This window comes from Oncorhynchus mykiss, chromosome 7, assembly GCF_057628025.1.
Source record: "Oncorhynchus mykiss isolate SJ-2025 chromosome 7, ASM5762802v1, whole genome shotgun sequence".
In the NCBI taxonomy this organism is placed as follows: Eukaryota; Metazoa; Chordata; class Actinopteri; order Salmoniformes; family Salmonidae; genus Oncorhynchus; species Oncorhynchus mykiss.
This window is the reverse complement of record NC_143028.1, coordinates 4,406,139-4,424,444: the sequence shown is the minus strand read 5'-3', so window position 1 is coordinate 4,424,444 and position 18,306 is coordinate 4,406,139. Positions and strand designations below refer to the sequence as shown.

The 18,306-nt window shown below is 44.0% G+C and overlaps 2 protein-coding genes across 2 annotated transcripts; both read right to left on the bottom strand.

The window, feature by feature from the left end:
* Window position 1: 1 nt before the first annotated feature.
* Window positions 2-13,678, bottom strand: LOC118965218 (T-cell surface glycoprotein CD3 zeta chain). Its single transcript, XM_036982168.2, has 7 exons — window positions 12,276-13,678; window positions 1,613-1,713; window positions 1,436-1,483; window positions 1,267-1,341; window positions 1,133-1,162; window positions 947-1,036; window positions 2-644 (listed from the first exon to the last, which is right to left on the bottom strand). The coding sequence occupies exons 1-7, from the start codon at window positions 12,334-12,336 to the stop codon at window positions 579-581; spliced, it is 471 nt and encodes a 156-aa protein (XP_036838063.2). The 5' UTR covers window positions 12,337-13,678; the 3' UTR covers window positions 2-578.
* Window positions 12,942-16,888, bottom strand: LOC110512982 (protein CREG1). The gene is made up of 4 exons (XM_021593068.3): window positions 15,663-16,888; window positions 14,706-14,825; window positions 14,398-14,598; window positions 12,942-14,068 (listed from the first exon to the last, which is right to left on the bottom strand). Exons 1-3 carry the CDS (start codon window positions 15,954-15,956, stop codon window positions 14,398-14,400), a joined length of 615 nt encoding a protein of 204 aa, XP_021448743.2. The 5' UTR covers window positions 15,957-16,888; the 3' UTR covers window positions 12,942-14,068.
* Between the last annotated feature and the right edge of the window lie 1,418 nt (window positions 16,889-18,306).

Here is an 18,306-nt window from a genome sequence, read left to right as displayed (position 1 = left end):
ATCAGGTTTTTGTAATGGCTTTATTATAGTGCTGAGGCACATTATTTCTTATAAACATGAGGGGAAAGTTTACACTGTACACTGTATGCAAAATAACAACCTACATATTTATTCTTTAATTACATTACTCCAGGTATAAACTACAAAAGCAGTAGCCAATGAGGAAGGGTTGGTAGAATGAGTTTCAAGGTCAAAGGTTACAGACTGGGGGTGTATGGGGAGAAGAGATGAGCTAAAGTCATAAAATAGTGATAATATATGAACTTGATTATATTTTAAGACAGTTATAAAATTGTTACTGGCGCAAAAGTCTACAGATTTTCCAACAAAAGCCTGAAAGATAAAAAGGGAGTAACACAACTGCAAACATACTTTTTACACAACAAGGAATGTTCTAGATACCAGTGATTATTAGATGTTGGTGGGTAAATAACTAACTATTCACCAATTTAAAATGATTTGAGAAGAGGGATATGTAACTGTTGCATACAACAACGCTGTAGCAGTATACTGGTTGCAGATAGAAAGGCAAACAGGAGAGACCGCTGGACGAGGCGTGATCCTCCATGATGTTTCTGTTAGCGAGGAGGGAGAGGCTGCATCTGGAGAGAGTCATAGGTATCCTTGGTGGCGGCACTCAAACCCTGATAAGAGAGATGGAGGGGGACACAGTCAACTAGGATTGATCCCAAATCGCTCACTAAACCCTTCCCTCTTCCACTTTGTTCCAAACCTCTCACTGCACACTTCCTTCCCTCTCATCTACTTCCCTACCACTGTCCCCTCAGAGAGAAACTAATAGTGAAAGGGCTGTTGTTTGTGTATTCGGGCCTTGTTAATTGGTTGGTTTCAGCGGTGGGGCGTGGTCAATAGGGAACGTGCAAGTAAGCGTTTCGTTGGACTGTGTGAACCATGTGCATCCCACAAATAAACTTCAACTACACACCTGGTACACCTGGTCGTTCTTGTTCCTGCGGCGCTGCTTGTCCTTCACAGCGATCTCCCTGTACGTGTCGTCTGTTGGTTTTTTAAGGGACTGCGGAGGGAAACAGTGAGTTATGAGAAACATCCATATCTATTATAATATCTAAACTAACATGAAATTATACTGTATGTTGGGTAATGCACTTACCGTGTAAGTGTCGTCATTATTCCTGCGATTCTGTGAATAATATAACAAGGTACACAGAATCAGGCTTTTGATGCATGATTGGGGTAATACGAATCTCATTCTTCTACATGACATATAGATCCACACACACTTACATCGCGTGCCGTTGCACTCTCTGGATCTTTTCTGTTTATTCGTCCATAACCACCCCCGTCTGTAGGTTTCAGATCCTACAAAACACAGGGACAGTGTTCCAGGATCATCAACACAACCCCCCCCACCCCCCTCACACACACACACACACACACACACACGACTACTCACAGTGTAGATATCGTCATCCTCCAATATCTTGCCCCTGGACTTGAAGAACTACAAAACAGAGAGAGATCAGCCAAATATGTTGAGACAATAACTGGTCCTAATAAAACTGGTACCCGTATATCCAGTCAGAGGTTAATCTGCATCTACCCATATAGTGGTGTATAAACTTGGACTCACTTTCTCTCTGAGCAACAGTCCAGTGATGACGAGACCGTAGAGCAGGAGGAAGCCGTCCAGAATGTAGCAGAGTTTAGGGTCGTACAATGGGGTCAACGCTTCTGCAGGGGAGAGGTTGACATTAATGAGAACACACACACAAACACCCCCGGTAAAACCCACCCCTCACTGGTAGAAAGATTATGTCAGGAAGGTGAATGGAAGTAGGCGTGTGTGCGAGAGTGTGTATGTCTCCATGTGCACTCACTTTCTCACACACATTGAACAGAAACAGTTTGTTAACTTTTTCACTTCTCTCTCTCTGTGCGTCTCAGGAAGACAGTCATATGACAGTCAGGCTCAGTGTGGTTGCTGTGACTCTAAGCCTTTTTGTGGTGGGGGTGAGTGGAGCTGTATCTAGCTCAGTGGTTTCCTCAGCTGCAACACGTTCTGAGTCTGAGGTGGTATAACTGCCTATGTGAGCCCCAGGTGTGTGTTTCTGTTACATATATGGCAAAGACCTATTTCCAACTTACTTTGTACTAGGACTGACTAAAGCTTAGAGACCAAATCAGCCACATCCAAACGATAGGTATCGGTCCATGGACTGCAAAATACACCCTCCCCCCTCCTTATCTGTCATTTCCACTAGGACATATCTGATCTAGAAACAGTTTGGCCTCCCTTCAAGAGAGAGACTGACGATAAGGACGCAGTCAGGATTACAGAAGCAGATGAAACACTGTGGTCAGGCCTCGGGATGGCTGAGACACTGTGGTCAGGCCTCGGGATGGCTGAGACACTGTGGTCAGGCCTCGGGATGGCTGAGACACTGTGGTCAGGCCTCGGGATGGCTGAGACACTGTGGTCAGGCCTCGGGATGGCTGAGACACTGTGGTCAGGCCTCGGGATGGCTGAGACACTGTGGTCAGGCCTCGGGATGGCTGAGACACTGTGGTCAGGCCTCGGGATGGCTGAGACACTGTGGTCAGGCCTCGGGATGGCTGAGACACTGAAACACTGGTCAGGCCTCGGGATGGCTGAGACACTGAAACACTGTGGTCAGGCCTCAAGATGGCTGAGACACTAAAACACTGTGGTCAAGCTTCAGGTTGGCTGAGACACAAACACTGTGGTCAGGCCTCAAGATGGCTGAGACACTAAAACACTGTGGTCAAGCTTCAGGTTGGCTGAGACACAAACACTGTGGTCAGGCCTCAAGATGGCTGAGACACTAAAACACTGTGGTCAAGCTTCAGGTTGGCTGAGACACAAACACTGTGGTCAGTAAGCTCTTAAGAAGTGTATACACTGAGTATACCAAACATTAGGAACACCTGGCCTTGAACTGAGTATACCTTCAGAGGGACAATAGGAGGAGACCTTCAGCACGGTGAATACAGAGGCAAGTGTGTGTGTGTTTCCACATTCAGAAAAGTTCACAATTGTCCTTTTTTCCTGATCTATGTGTCTGGATGATCATGTGACCTCCAGGTAACTGTCTGCATGCACAGAGCCCTTACTGTTTAGTAATAATACATGTATTTGTAGATGTGGAGATGTTTTCTACTGCAATCTGCTGTCCGCTTGCACCTGCAGTGGATGAGAGAGGAGGCTGAGCAGTAGTCTACATGTGTCAGTCAGTGAATGAGAGAGGAGGCTGAGCAGTAGTCTACATGTGTCAGTCAGTGAATGAGAGAGGAGGCTGAGCAGTAGTCTACATGTGTCAGTCAGTGAATGAGAGAGGGAGGATATGCAGTAGTCTACATGTGTCAGTCAGTGGATGAGAGAGGAGGCTGTGCAGTAGTCTACATGTGTCAGTCAGTGAATGAGAGAGGAGGCTGAGCAGTAGTCTACATGTGTCAGTCAGTGAATGAGAGAGGGAGGATATGCAGTAGTCTACATGTGTCAGTCAGTGAATGAGAGAGGAGGCGGAGCAGTAGTCTACATGTGTCAGTCAGGAATGAGAGAGGGAGGATATGCAGTAGTCTACATGTGTCAGTCAGGAATGAGAGAGGAGGCGGAGCAGTAGTCTACATGTGTCAGTCAGTGAATGAGAGAGGAGGCGGAGCAGTAGTCTACATGTGTCAGTCAATGGATGAGAGAGGAGGCTGTGCAGTAGTCTACATGTGTCAGTCAGTGAATGAGAGGAGGCTGTGCAGTAGTCTACATGTGTCAGTCAGTGAATGAGAGAGGAGGCTGTGCAGTAGTCTGTGTCAGTCAGTGAATGAGAGGAGGCTGGGCAGTAGTCTACATGTGCCAGTCAGTGAATGAGAGAGGAGGCTGAGCAGTAGTCTACATGTGTCAGTCAGGAATGAGAGAGGAGGCTGTGCAGTAGTCTACATGTGTCAGTCAGTGAATGAGAGAGGAGGCTGAGCAGTAGTCTATATGTGTCAGTCAGTGAATGAGAGAGGAGGCTGAGCAGTAGTCTATTTGTGTCAGTCAGTGAATGAGAGAGGGAGGATATGCAGTAGTCTACATGTGTCAGTCAGTGAATGAGAGGGGGAGGATATGCAGTAGTCTATATGTGTCAGTCAGTGAATGAGAGAGGAGGAGGCTGTGCAGTAGTCTACATGTGTCAGTCAGTGAATGAGAGGAGGCTGTGCAGTAGTCTACATGTGTCAGTCAGTGAATGAGAGAGGAGGCTGTGCAGTAGTCTGTGTCAGTCAGTGAATGAGAGGAGGCTGGGCAGTAGTCTACATGTGCCAGTCAGTGAATGAGAGAGGAGGCTGAGCAGTAGTCTATTTGTGTCAGTCAGTGAATGAGAGGAGGCTGGGCAGTAGTCTACATGTGCCAGTCAGTGAATGAGAGAGGAGGCTGAGCAGTAGTCTATTTGTGTCAGTCAGTGAATGAGAGAGGGAGGATATGTAGTGGTCTACATGTGTCAGTCGGTGAATGAGAGAGGAGGCTGAGCAGTAGTCTACATGTGTCAGTCAGTGAATGAGAGAGGAGGCTGTGCAGTAGTCTACATGTGTCAGTCAGTGAATGAGAGAGGAGGAGGCTGTGCAGTAGTCTACATGTGCCAGTCAGTGAATGAGAGAGGGAGGATATGCAGTAGTCTACATGTGTCAGTCAGTGAATGAGAGAGGAGGCTGAGCAGTAGTCTACATGTGTCAGTCAGTGAATGAGAGAGGAGGCTGTGCAGTAGTCTACATGTGTCAGTCAGTGGATGAGAGAGGAGGCTGAGCAGTAGTCTACATGTGACAGTCAGTGAATGAGAGAGGAGGCTGAGCAGTAGTCTACATGTGTCAGTCAGTGAATGAGAGAGGGAGGATATGTAGTGGTCTACATGTGTCAGTCAGTGAATGAGAGAGGAGGCTGTGCAGTAGTCTACATGGGTCAGTCAATGAATGAGAGAGGAGGCTGTGCAGTAGTCTACATGGGTCAGTCAGTGAATGAGAGAGGGAGGATATGTAGTGGTCTATATGTGTCAGTCAGTGAATGAGAGAGGAGGCTGTGCAGTAGTCTACATGTGTCAGTCAGTGAATGAGAGAGGGAGGAAATGCAGTAGTCTACATGTGTCAGTCAGTGAATGAGAGAGGGAGGATATGTAGTGGTCTATATGTGCCAGTCAGTGAATGAGAGAGGGAGGATATGCAGTAGTCTACATGTGTCAGTCAGTGAATGAGAGGAGGCTGTGCAGTAGTCTATGTGTCAGTCAGTGAATGAGAGGAGGCTGTGCAGTAGTCTACATGTGTCAGTCAATGAATGAGAGAGGGAGGATATGCAGTAGTCTACATGTGTCAGTCAGGAATGAGAGAGGGAGGATATGCAGTAGTCTACATGTGTCAGTCAGTGAATGAGAGGGGGATAATATGCAGTAGTCTACATGTGTCAGTCAGTGGATGAGAGAGGAGGCTGTGCAGTAGTCTACATGTGTCAGTCAGTGAATGAGAGAGGGAGGATATGCAGTAGTCTACATGTGTCAGTCAGTGACTGAGAGGAGGCTGTGCAGTAGTCTACATGTGTCAGTCAGTGAATGAGAGGGGGAGGATATGCAGTAGTGTACATGTGTCAGTCAGGAATGAGAGAGGGAGGATATGCAGTAGTCTACATGTGTCAGTCAGTGAATGAGAGAGGGAGGATATGTGGTCTGATGAACTTGTCCGGCTGCATTAGCAGCACTGTACCACCAGGGTTGTTGAACCAGCCTAAAAGAAAATGGTCCTTCGCCTCATGTCACCTGCACTAAAAGCCATGGCAGAACACAGGATGTGACTCATAGAAGACAGGGTCAGGGTTCCAGTAGCAGACTGGTGCTGGGTCGTATTCATTAGGTACCTGGACGGAAGAAAACAGACAAACACGGAGGGGCCATCTGAAATTGTCCTATAATTAACATTTGTTTTCGTTTCCTGTTGCAAAATGTTTTGCTAAGGTGTGCGCTAATGAAGACGACCCTGTTAGGACCTTGTAAGAGGGGCCTCATCGAAACACTACAACAGGAAATGCTTTCTTAGTCTAATCAAGTAATAATGTAGTCATTTGGTGAATGCGTTTATCCAAGGAGACTAAAATATATACTCAATTCAAAATGTTTGCAGCTTGATAATTGAGTTCAGAATTGAACATTCGGCTGGTTTTCCTTGCCTTTCAGAATCCAAAAAATGTATTTAATTAATTGTGCAAATAATAAAACCTACAGCAACAGCTATAGAACATAGCTGACGAGGCAGAGCTATTGAAAGTGTGACGGAGGCAGAGCTATTGAAAGTGTGACGGAGGCAGAGCTATTGAAAGTGTGACGGAGGCAGAGCTATTGAAAGTGGGACGGATGCAGAGCTATTGAAAGAGTGACGGAGACAGAGCTATTGAAAGAGTGACGAGGCAGAGCTATTGAAAGTGTGACGGAGGCAGAGCTGTTGAAAGTGGGACAGAGGCAGAGCTATTGAATGTCTGGAATCAGAAGCATAAAGTTGCACCCTGACCCTTAAAACAAAGTCCTACAGGTCCTGTGTGGGATTGTTCCTGCAGTCTTAGGTCAACATAATATACACTGAGTGTACAAATTTTAGGAACACCTTCCCAATATTGAGTTGCACCACCTTTTGCTCTCAGAACAGCCTCAAATCGTTGGGGCATGTCAAAAGTGTTCCACAGGGGTGCTGGCCCACGTTGACTCCATTCTTGATACACACGGTAAACTGTTGAGCATGAAAAACCCAGCAGCGTTGAAGTTCTTGACACAAACCGGTGCTCCTGGCACCTACTACCATACCCCGTTCAAAGGCACTTAAATGTTTTGTCTTGTCCATTCACCTTCTGAATCACACACACAGACACAATCCATGTCTCAATTGTCTCAAGGCTTAAAAATCCTTCTTTACCCTGTCTCCTCCCCTTCATCTACACTGATTGAAGTGGATTTAACAAGTGACATCAATAAGGGATCCCAGCTTCACCTGGTCAGTCTGTCATGGAAAGAGCTGGTGTTCCTAATGTTTTGTACACTCAGTGTAAACGGTAGAGACTGAGGCACGGTGCACAGCGTTGCACACCGCATCAACTGTATTCACTTGACTTTTTTGTATAATGTATGTAAACTCTGGCTTCAATCAGATCATGGGTTAACCGGCGATAGCAGACACCCGCATAGCGGATGTTTTGCCGTTGTCGAAGGAGGTGGAACTGCGCTGGCGCCAACAAATCGGCGAGCAGCTGCTCTTGCGATCATTGTCACGAAGCCACACTGTCCCACTGGCGTTAGAAGTTCAGAAGGAGAAAGTGGAGGCTGTATAGAAATAATGACGCTCACATTGAAAAACAATCAACCAAATAGTTTCTATCATCATAATGGAGGTGTAGATCACATCTCACATTCCACTGTTCTGACTTAGAAACAAGGCTGCATGGGATTTCTGTTCATGCCACTCCGTGCAGCCAATGGCAATGTCCGCTTTAGGTATAATGCCAGGAGCCGCTTGTGGATTTGACAGCTTCTAACGCAGTCCTACCTCCGGCACCACCGAAACGACCGCTGTGCAGATGTTGGACAAAGCGGATCTGAATGAATAGAGCAGTTTGTGTAAATTCTGTTTCTCTCACTATATTGTTAATTGCTAGCAGCACCAAGTCATATTCTGGGCATGTGTAGGAATAAAATATGATTCTGATGTTTAACGACAGATGGCCTACTGAGCGGAATTGGACATTGAGTGAGTGATTGACTAAATGAACAGTCTTTGTTCTGTGTTTGTAGCACCTTTTAAATGTGTACATACCACAAAACAACATTTAATGAGGTCATTCAGTAAACAATCGATTTGTTTTCAGTAACTTTTTGTCTTTTGACCTAGGAGGGAGACGTTTCCACTATCACTAGCACTGCCATGATCGTGGCTGTGGTCGCCTCACAGACAGTCTCTCCCTTCCCACCACAGGTAAACCTTAGTGTGGTTAAAGCCTCCTCAGGGGCCTCTGCAGAAAGGGCCAAACACACGGGGCAGGAACAGCAATACTTTGTCTCCACTTCAAAGTACTTGCTCCAGATAGTTCATCATGTTAACGTTGACATTTTAAAAAATGGATCTGCGTTCTTCATCACTTCATACTCAGATGTGATGCTTTCTAGCACCATATTGTGCAATACTTCCACTGTGCAACACATTTACATGTGAACAAGTTCTAGTGAAGGTTAACCCTGATTACATGTTGTGCACGTTAAGTTAGGGTCAACTACACCCACACTCCAAACTGAACTACAGGGCTGTGGAGAAACCACATGTCCTGTCAGAGGCCTACTGACAGGAAATTAAATGTAATGTGATTAACCCCAGCACCATGAAACGTGAGGTATGATTACGGTCAAGTCCTAGATCGCAGATCATCGTGAAGTGATATTATCTGACACAGGAAGCTTTGAGTGTGAAGCTGTCAGTGAGAGGCTGGGGGGGGGGGGGGCATGGATACGGGTGGTGGGGGGCGGGTGTATCAGACCTGACATGATGAGCTCCGCAGGTTGTGTGGTGGGGGGCGGGTGTATCAGACCTGACATGATGAGCTCCGCAGGTTGTGTGGTGGGGGGCGGGTGTATCAGACCTGACATGATGAGCTCCGCAGGTTGTGTGGTGGGGGGCGGGTGTATCAGACATGACATGATGAGCTCCGCAGGTTGTTTCCTAATAACTATTTTTAAGAAACAGCTGCATCGCTACAAGAACATATCTGTCTCTCTCTCTCTGCATTGCGGTCAGAGTTCGTGTCTCAAACCCTGAGACGCTACAGAGTCCAGTTGTATAATATATTGCACAATTTTGAGTGTGTGAATGTATGCATGTGAATTTGCAAGAAAAAATATTTTAAACAGAAATATTGGAATTTGTCTACATTGTGTGGGAACCTAGCCTGTTTTTCACTGAGTATGTGAATCCAACATTGATTATTACAGCAAGGGGAGAGTTCATTTTGAAATAGCCCACCCATAAAACAAGGATTGTGTGTTTGATTGAATAGTAGCCTCAGTCTAGTCCATCTCAGGCCTGACTAGTGCAGTGGCCACAGGTAAACGGTGACAATTTGAATGTAAAGGTCAAAGGTTACAAGCTTTTTAATTGTTGTTAAAGAGTTTGCTGCTGAGGTCTTTTATTGCCAACTTTAGCGCCATGTACTGCCAGTGACCGTGTTGATGGAACATACCATCTATCTACTGGTCTCCTAAAAGGAAACTGACTGAAATCTTTGTTTTGATAGATTATTTTGCAGTGTGGTGACATCAACATCTATCATTTCTCGGTAGAAGTTTGTTGGAAAGAGAGAAACAAGTAGGTGTGTTAAAATCCTTGTTTAAAAAGTGACACTCAGCAACTTTGATGTACCGTCATTGAGTGATGTGATTTCACCCACGGAAAACTCTTTTTGAAGACGTGAAGACATTTCCATTCAGCTTTTGCCTCTGAAGACAGACTGTTTATGTTTCAATTACATAATCAGATGATTTGAATAGTAAAAAAAAACATGTTTATTTTTTATTTTTCAGAGATTGTTGATCAGTCTTTAGAGCCTGTTGAGCAATGACAGCATCGTTTAGTTTAACACGCAGGCCAATATTAAGGGTGCAATTTAGCTGGATGAATTGCATTAAAACATTTTGAATAGACCATTGCATTTTTTTTAAATACAAATTCTGCAAATCAACGCATTAGTAATTTTACATAAACTGCATCTTAAACCCCAAAAGTTGCTCACTGTGATTAAATAAATATCACTACATGTCATTTCAGATTTTATGGACCTGCCTTTGTCATTTAATTAGTTAATAGTGTAACTGGTAGTATCAGCTTTCAAACTCTTGTGTTGTTGAGAGCGGAAACAGAAGGCCCTCCTACATGGTTCTCTGTCTCAGTGGGATATGAGTGAGAGAGAACCCCAACCCTGTCATGGTTACAGTAATGTATCTCACACCAAACACTGTTCTATGACGGGTTCAAAAACAAAGCTTCCCCAAAATGGCACAGCCAACTGGCAGAAAGGAGAGAACCGCTGACTGAAAATTAAATGGAGAGGTTGAAATACATTGATTGTTTCTCTAATGCAAACACAATGAGCAAATCATAAAGCGCAAAGTGGAGAAGCTATTGACAACACTGACACGTTCTCTAATAAGCGTGTAAGAGGACTTGTCCAGTAAGGCAGTATATCATAATCTATACATCTTTACCGTCCGAATAGGACACTTGTATATTGTCCAAAAGAACCCACCATTATTTAAACACATAGTACAGTAACCATAAAACTTTCCAGCTTTTTAAATTGCTTATCTAAATAAAGAGTTGACCATTGACCATCATTCACACGCATACGAACGCACACGCACTCTACACGCACTCTACACACACTCTACACACACTCTACACACACACACACTGTAATATGGTGGTATTATACATTTTGTATTGTAAATATGTATTGGTGTAATAATGTTATATGATGTACTGTTTTATCTTTTGTTTTATGTGTAATGTAAGTGTCTTAATGTGTTTGGACCCCAGGAAGAGTAGCCAATGGCAGCAGCTAATGGGGGATCTCTAATAAATACAAATTGGTTGACAACGGGGCCCGAGCGCTCACACGAATAGTCACACATACTTTAGACTAGCCTACGTCGCCGACATTGCCTCTGCAAAATCAGAAAGTTACAATTATGAAATAAATATTTTTAAATTAAGTAATCATTAGCAATTTAGTTGTTAGCGTGAACCAATCCAAAATATATTTCTGCATTAGATATTCTTCAAGCGACCCCTCATTCTGTTTTTGAGAGAGAAAAAAAAGTTGAAAAAGTAAAATCATGATGCTCTCTCTCCTCCTTTTCTAAACCTTACCATAACCTTTATTTCACTGGTTGTGTTCTAGGATTACATTACCCTTTCTGCTAGAACATTACACGGAGCTAAGTGATAATGACAAGGTAAGGTATATAGCTACTCACAATGAAAACAATATTTGTCCAGATAGACTATCCCTAATTTCAATATAATAATATTATTGATTGAGAGTAATGCACCACATACTTTGCACTATATTATAAACTGGGTGGATCGAGCCCTGAATACGGATTGGCTGAAAGCCGTGGTATTTGATACCGTATACCACGGGTATGACGAAACATTTATTTTGACTGTTCTAATTACATGTCTAACCAGTTTATACCAGCAATAAGGTACCTCAGGGGTTTGTGGTATATGGCCAATATACCACGGATAAAGGCTTTATCCAGGCACTCTGCGTTGCGTCGTGCGAACGAACAACCCTGAACCATGGTATATTGGCCATACACTACACCCTCTTCAAGCCTTATTTCTTAAACATAACAATACAACAACAATACCGTAACTTCCACTGACAGTGAGGGTTTGAGAATGACTGTTGGAACAGGGAACAAGAATATGATAATTTTACTGGAATTAACAAATCTAGGTAGATGTTTTAAATTGTCTTGTTTAAAAAAAAAAATTCAACCTGTCCCCTTTGATGAGAGAACACAACAATCAGAGTGGAAGGAGACAGCAGACACCTCTGTATTCTCCACATGATCAAAACCCAACTCAAAGTCAGAGCCGGGTCTCTGTCCGTCTGTTCACTTGTGTACAATACAGATCACACACAGACACACACACACACTTCACAGTAACGTAACATTTGAAAGCCAATCCAAACCAACGTGAGGGCATTGACACGATGGAGAGAGTAGTAAATGTGGTAGTAAAAAGTCCCTTCATTCAGTGCCAAGAAGTTAAATATGGGTCAAGTTAGCATTTCTTCTAACAATATGCCCTGGTTCTAAACACTTGTGTGAGAATCTGGAACTCTTGTGTTTATTAAACCCTCTATATGACTACAGCGCTGTGTTTTGCTCTACCTCATTTATCTTTTCCTGCTTCATCAAAGATGGCCGCCTCTTGTTGAGAAACAGAGGACACCACCATGAGTGAGCCGTGTTTTACCCAGCCAGGATTCAAAGCACCATGCAGGCATCATAGGTAGTACGACTCCATTTGAGTGGGTGCCTGTACAGCTGTATAATGGTCTATAATGAGTAAACTAGACTTTCAGCTAAATACTACAGAGTTACACCAGCTCTTTGATGATACCAGGTTGATGGAGGCTTCGGATGGTTGAGCACCGATTGACAGGGGTCAGGGATGAGCACAGGTGCAAAGAGAAACAGGGTTTGGAGGGGTCTTACCGACATAGGGTAGTGCAGTAGACAGGACCAGCAGGCCTCCCGTCCACTTCCGAGGGTCCATCGCTCCTCTCTGGATGGGTGCGGTCGAGCCCCTTCTCTTAGAAACCGTCCCACACTCCTCTCTGCTGTCTTCCTGGGCCTTGGGGGATGATGGCCCTCCAAAGATGGGTTTTGTGGGCAACCTCTCGTTCTCCTGTCTCTCTCTCTCTCTCTCTGTGTTTGGGTGGTGTTGTCCTCCTACAGCAGCTGCTTGAGGCTGAGTGATGCCTCGACTCGCTGGCGGCTCCTCGCCTTAGCGTACAGGAAGTGGCTTAGTGTTGCTCCACCTGGTTACACAAGACAGACACACACGCCTCTCTCAGCCTGGCCTACACTTCCCTTATCCTCAACTCTAAAGACATGGCTCCTTCTCATTACTCAGAGGAGGCACTTCCTGTCAATGTTGAGAGGAATATGTTTTTGACTGAAGGGCTGTGTGTTACACAATTGTATAGGACTCATCTACTTAGTAGCCCAATGACTGAAGAGCTGTGTGCTATAAGTTCTATTGGACTCATCTACTTAGTAGCCCAGTGTGACCAGTCATGCTTACTTGCATCCTACATGGGAAAACCAACCTGATTATTTAATAAGATAAATATTACATTCAACAAGAACAAAGGAAAGTACATACAAAATATAGCTTTATTTAGACAAATCATCCATCATTTTGTTTACAAAAATATGTACCGTGTCAGCATCAATAGAGAATAGAGGAGCATATAAATACTTATTTCACGTAGAAAATATACAAAGAATGTATTTAAATTCCAGCAAAAATGAGAAGTGATGTTGTAAAACTGAATATATTTTGTTTTAAATGCATGTCACATTTAGTTATATTTTGGCATGATATTGAATTAGACCCAAAATGATTAAATGAAGACTAAAAAAGGTTTACTTGTAAAATGAGAAATGGATTTGTAGATGACAAGTGCAATGCTTCATAATCAACACATACCACTAACTAACTATAACACACAATGTAATTCAACAAGAGCGTCATGTCTTTCCTCTGCTTTAAAGAAATGGTTCACCCAAATTACAACTTTTTCTAATTTGATGGATACCTACATTAAAAGGTATTCTATGGAGCTAGCGTCTGCCACCCAGAATGTGGGTTTGTTTACCTTGCTACAGCTTATTGGTGGCATTGTCCAAAAACAACAGAGTGGTGGTACCCTTGTTGGCATACCCCAAATGGCATTACAAACAAAAATCACCTCCATACTACTACAACATATGTCATTTGGTCAAACTACCCTTCAAGCCAGTTGCTTCTGTCTGTACCAAGCATCACACCTCCCCTCTTGTGGTAAAAATACAACACTGCATATGACTGCTCACATGGGAGAGATGCCATCAATTCTTTCTTATAACTACAAAAGCCAAATGAACTCCCTAACAACAAAGGCAGTCCTTCTTAAAATAATTATATTGCACAACAATAGAGCTTCCTAAAGGGTATAACCCACAATTACACACAGAGATCCATCCCTAAAGCCATACATTTAAATTGGAAGCATATGAGAGAAACGCTGAATTCCAAACCATCCCCTTCCCCCACAGACACCCCAGTAGATATTACATTATTTTAAATTCAGCAAATGGCCATTATTAAGAAAATTTAGTTGGGGGAAGAAAATTAAAAAAAAGTGTTCATTGTTCCAAATATTGGGTCCATCCTCCCCTGCCCTCTAGCTCACTATGAAACACTTAGGATTCCTCCTCATCAAACTGGCTGTGGTGTCCTCCTAAAAGAATCACAAGACAGAAATACAACGGTCAGCTGTTCTGAAGCCACTGTAAACTAAAACAGTGACTCAGTACATTTTTGTCACGTGCACCTAGTGCTATTCATCACTTTCATTCCTGACAATAAACCATATCGATGACACATTGATCAAACTCCATGACATCTGACCAATCAGGCTCTGTTTCAGAGGTGCACTCCACAAAAGTGCATCCTAAGATTATTTGCACGAGGCAGTGAAACCCCTAGTCACTGATCCAGTGTCAGAGGCTAGGGGTTGTTTCTGGACAGGGCCTCAGAGGCCAGAGAAAAGCATCAATAGCTACTCACTCAGTGGTGTCTCTTGTAGGGTGTAGCCTTGAAGTAGTCTTCTGGTGTGACTGTCTTTACCCCTCCAAAGTAGTCCAGAACCCACACCTTGGTGATGTTCATCTTGGCAAAGAACCAGTTGTGGTCGGTGGGCCAGTCGACCATCTCAGGGTGGCGACTGAACAGGGCTTTCTTGGCAAAGGTGGCCTCTGTACCGTTAATCTGTCAGAAACATACAGGTAAACAGAACAGTGAGGATTCATGAAGATAAACACTGTGCAAGTGAGTGAGACTGATTGTGTGTGTGAGTGTATGTCATTAACCCTCACCTCCAGCACAGAGCCAGAGAAGATGATGTGGGCACAAAGGGGATCCTGAGGGTCGTATCCTTGGTTCTTACAGAAGTCTGTCTGGGCCAGGGACATGGACAAGGAAGCCTGGGGGTTTACCTGAAACACACAGTCAGTCAGTCAGTCAGTCAGTATCTCCTTACTCTTCAGCACATCCCTTTTGAATGGCGTCACACATATTTATTAGAGAAAAGGTCAAAAGTTTAGCCTATGGCTTTAGGTGTATACCAGGAGCCGCTTGTGAATAATACAGCTCTAACAAAGTTCATGCGGATGTTGGCTAATGGTGATCTGACTGAATTGAGCCCAAAGAGTGTGTCAAACTGGTGTAACAGTATAACTTTAGACCATCCCCTCGCCCATACCCAGGCGTGAACCAGGGACCCTCTGCACACATCAACAACAGTCACCCACGAAGCATCGTTACCCATCGCTCCACAAAAGCCGCGGCCCTTGCAGAGCAAGGGGAAGTACTACTTCAAGGTGTGTGTGTATACTGTCAGAGCAAGTGACGTCACCGATTGAAACACTTTAGCGCGCACCACCGCTAAATTAAGCTAGCGTTTCACATCCGTTACACTGGCATACATGGTGCTGGCTGGGTCAGACTAGGAGCTGTCAATTCATTGCCACAGTCAACATAAGACTGAAATATGACGTCATTACAAAAAAATTGCTGTGTCACTCCCCAAAAGCAGCTGACTCATGATAGGCCAATGAGTTGCATAATTTAACAACTTTCAGTCATGGCTCTAAATGGAAATAAAGTGTCAACTACAAATGGAACAAGGACTTTTTCCTTGCAGTAGGTGACATAATGCAAATAATAACCTTATCTGTCATCGACTTTACGTTATTGTATTGTCTTGACATTGTTGGCACCAGTGATCCATACCTTTCCTACGTTGCAATTGACAGAAATATTGTCCTACCCACCTTTAAATCCTGGACAGAGATCTCCATAGTGGTGAGGTACATGTAGGGTACCCCAGTCCCAGACCCAACTGGTCCGTCACTGGTAGAGAACGCATTGGAGAAGGGTTGTCCTTGCACTGGCTCATGGGTCGATATTGTGGCCATGGAAGCCCAGTTGCACTGGTTGACGACGAATCTAGCCATCCTGGCGACTTCCTCGTGCGGAGGGATTCTGTAAAGTTCTCCGGGCATAGCGAAAAGCAGTAGAAGCCCTGCTGCCAGCAATGTGTTCATGTTGACTTCCATCTCCTCCATAAACCACTGAGGTATAAGAACGTCGTAAACACAAGTAGAAAGAAAGGAACGAGGAGTGTTTTGTACGCTGCGGTCACGTGATCAGGGACGTGTGTCATGTGACTTTACAACTGGGCGCAGTGATACCAATTTAGCAATTTTGTTGCTAGATTTAGCAACTTTTCAGAGTACCCTGGCAACTTTTTTTCAACCAGCACCTAGCCACAAATGTAGCTACTTTTAAAAATGTATTTTGAACTTTTAGCAACTTTTGAAAAGTGACTCAAACGCTAAAATGCATTTTCCCTCTAAATGACACAAATCCGATTTCCTCTGTCACAACACACGTGCCTGGCTGCAAAAGTGCGTTATGAGTGACGTCACCAGCAGGCGCTCAGCTCGTGCACAGGCAGCAACAGGCCAGCAGTAATTTCAGCTAATTGTAAGTCATTGTTGGCTGACTGCAGCAGCAGTAGTATGCTTTCGACGAGACAAACCCAATGAATATAGTTGGTCACAAATGTTTGATCTTGAACAGAACTTACAACATCAATCAACATGGCTCAATCAAAATTGTATAGCCAGAAGTACAGAAAAGAGTAGGAGTCTGTACCTGAATTTAATTAAAAGGTGGCTGAAGCCAGTAATTGGGGATGATTGTCGGGCATACTGTGCGTAGTGCAAATCAGACATGCTTGCAAAAATGTATGACATCAAAAACATTGTGCTACAGCAAAGCATATAAATAAAGCAAAACCGTACAACCCCACAACGCAGTCTACATTACCACAGTTGGTTAAGAAAGTGGATAACTACAAAAGGGCAGAAGCTACTATGGCAATGGCCATTGCGGAGCATTGTTAGATGCTAGCATGCAACCATTTAGGTATGGCTTGCAAAGCTGCCCAGATTCTGTGGCAGCAACAAACTTCCAAATGCACCGCACCAAGTGCACAGAAATGATTAGGGGAGTACTGGCTCCTTGTTTTCTCAAAAGGGTAACATCAGAAGTTAGGGATGAGAAGTTCAGTCTCCATTTGGATGAGTCCACTGATGTCAGAGTCTCGAAATACCTGCATGTGGTGATTCAGTATTTCAGTGCTAAAAAAATAACCGTTGGGTCCACATTTCTCGGGCTGGTTGAATTGGAGGGGGGTGATGCCAGATCAATAGTAAAGGTGGTAGTTGAGTTTCTTGAGAAGTGTAACCTTAAAAAATAGAATATCCAGGGTATTGGCACTGATAATGCGTCCGTAATGACTGGGGTGCACAAGATTTTAAAGGAAGAATGTGCATTGCCCAATTCGGTACTCATCCGCTGTGTGTGCCATTCTTTACAATTGGCTGTCAGTGCAGCATCCAAAGAAACTATCCCTAGGAGTGTTGAGTACTTAATCAGGGAAACCTACAACTGGTTTTCGATTTCCCCAAAATGGCACGAGGCGTACAAAGCAGTGTATGTTACCATTAATTGTGGCCAGAAACCCCTGCAGATCACCAAAGTGTGTGCCACACGTTGGCTATCGATTGAGCCTGCGGTAACTTGTATATTGAGCCAGTGGGAAGAACTGAAACTCCACTTTGAGGTGACCAAGGCCAGTGAGCATTACTACATGGCGGATGTGCTCCATGCCACATACATGGACAAGACCAACTATGTCTACCTGACGTTCTTGAAATCAATCCTGTCTGACGTACAAGTTGCAGTGAAGTCATTTGAGGGAGAGCAAACAGATCCTGTCAAGCTTTAGGACAATCTGGTATACCTCTTAACATCAATTTGCAGCAGAGTAGTCAACCATATGGCAAAAATGGATGTCCTGAAGGATGCCATTGATGGACATCTCAGTCCATCACCATACCTTGAGTACCTTTTAGAGAGCACGGTGTACCAACTCAGTCTTGCGCCAGAGGACAAAAAGGTCATTTGGAGAGTGCATCAACTACATTGTTGCATTAAGCAAGGAGCTGCAAGCAAGGCTCCCAGACAACATTGAAGCCTTGTGACACATGGCCTTGTTCAGTGTTAAGGAAACACTAAAGCACAATAAAGGCACCACTGAAATTATTAAAGTAGCTGAGCTACTGGGATACCAGCCCCAAACAATTGATAAAATTGTTTCCCAATCGAGAAACATCCATCTGTTTAGGTGGGACTCAACTGAAAATACAGTTGAGTTTTGGAGTGAAGTCAATAACTACACGGACTCTTCCAGGTCGAATCCATTTGAAGAACTGCGCAAAGCTGCACTCGCTGCCCTCTCCTTGCTACACTCAAATGCGGAGGTTAAATGGCTGTTCAGCCAAATGAGTGTGGTCAAGTCAAAGTTAAGAAATAGAATGTCACTGCACACTCTCAACTCTATACTCC

Bases quoted from the DNA above. Each gene is read 5' to 3' on its own strand.
- LOC110512982 (XM_021593068.3), bottom strand. From the start codon at position 15,956: ATGGAGGAGATGGAAGTCAACATGAACACATTGCTGGCAGCAGGGCTT. The intron at 14,826-15,662 runs GTGGGTAGGACA...TGTGTGTTTCAG, and splicing joins TCTCTGTCCAGGATTTAAAG to GTAAACCCCCAGGCTTCCTT. The intron at 14,599-14,705 runs GTGAGGGTTAAT...TGTTTCTGACAG, and splicing joins TCTCTGGCTCTGTGCTGGAG to ATTAACGGTACAGAGGCCAC.
- LOC118965218 (XM_036982168.2), bottom strand. From the start codon at position 12,336: ATGGACCCTCGGAAGTGGACGGGAGGCCTGCTGGTCCTGTCTACTGCA. The intron at 1,037-1,132 runs GTAAGTGCATTA...TTCCCTCCGCAG, and splicing joins ATAATGACGACACTTACACG to TCCCTTAAAAAACCAACAGA. The intron at 645-946 runs GTGTGTAGTTGA...CTCTCTTATCAG, and splicing joins AGAACGACCAGGTGTACCAG to GGTTTGAGTGCCGCCACCAA.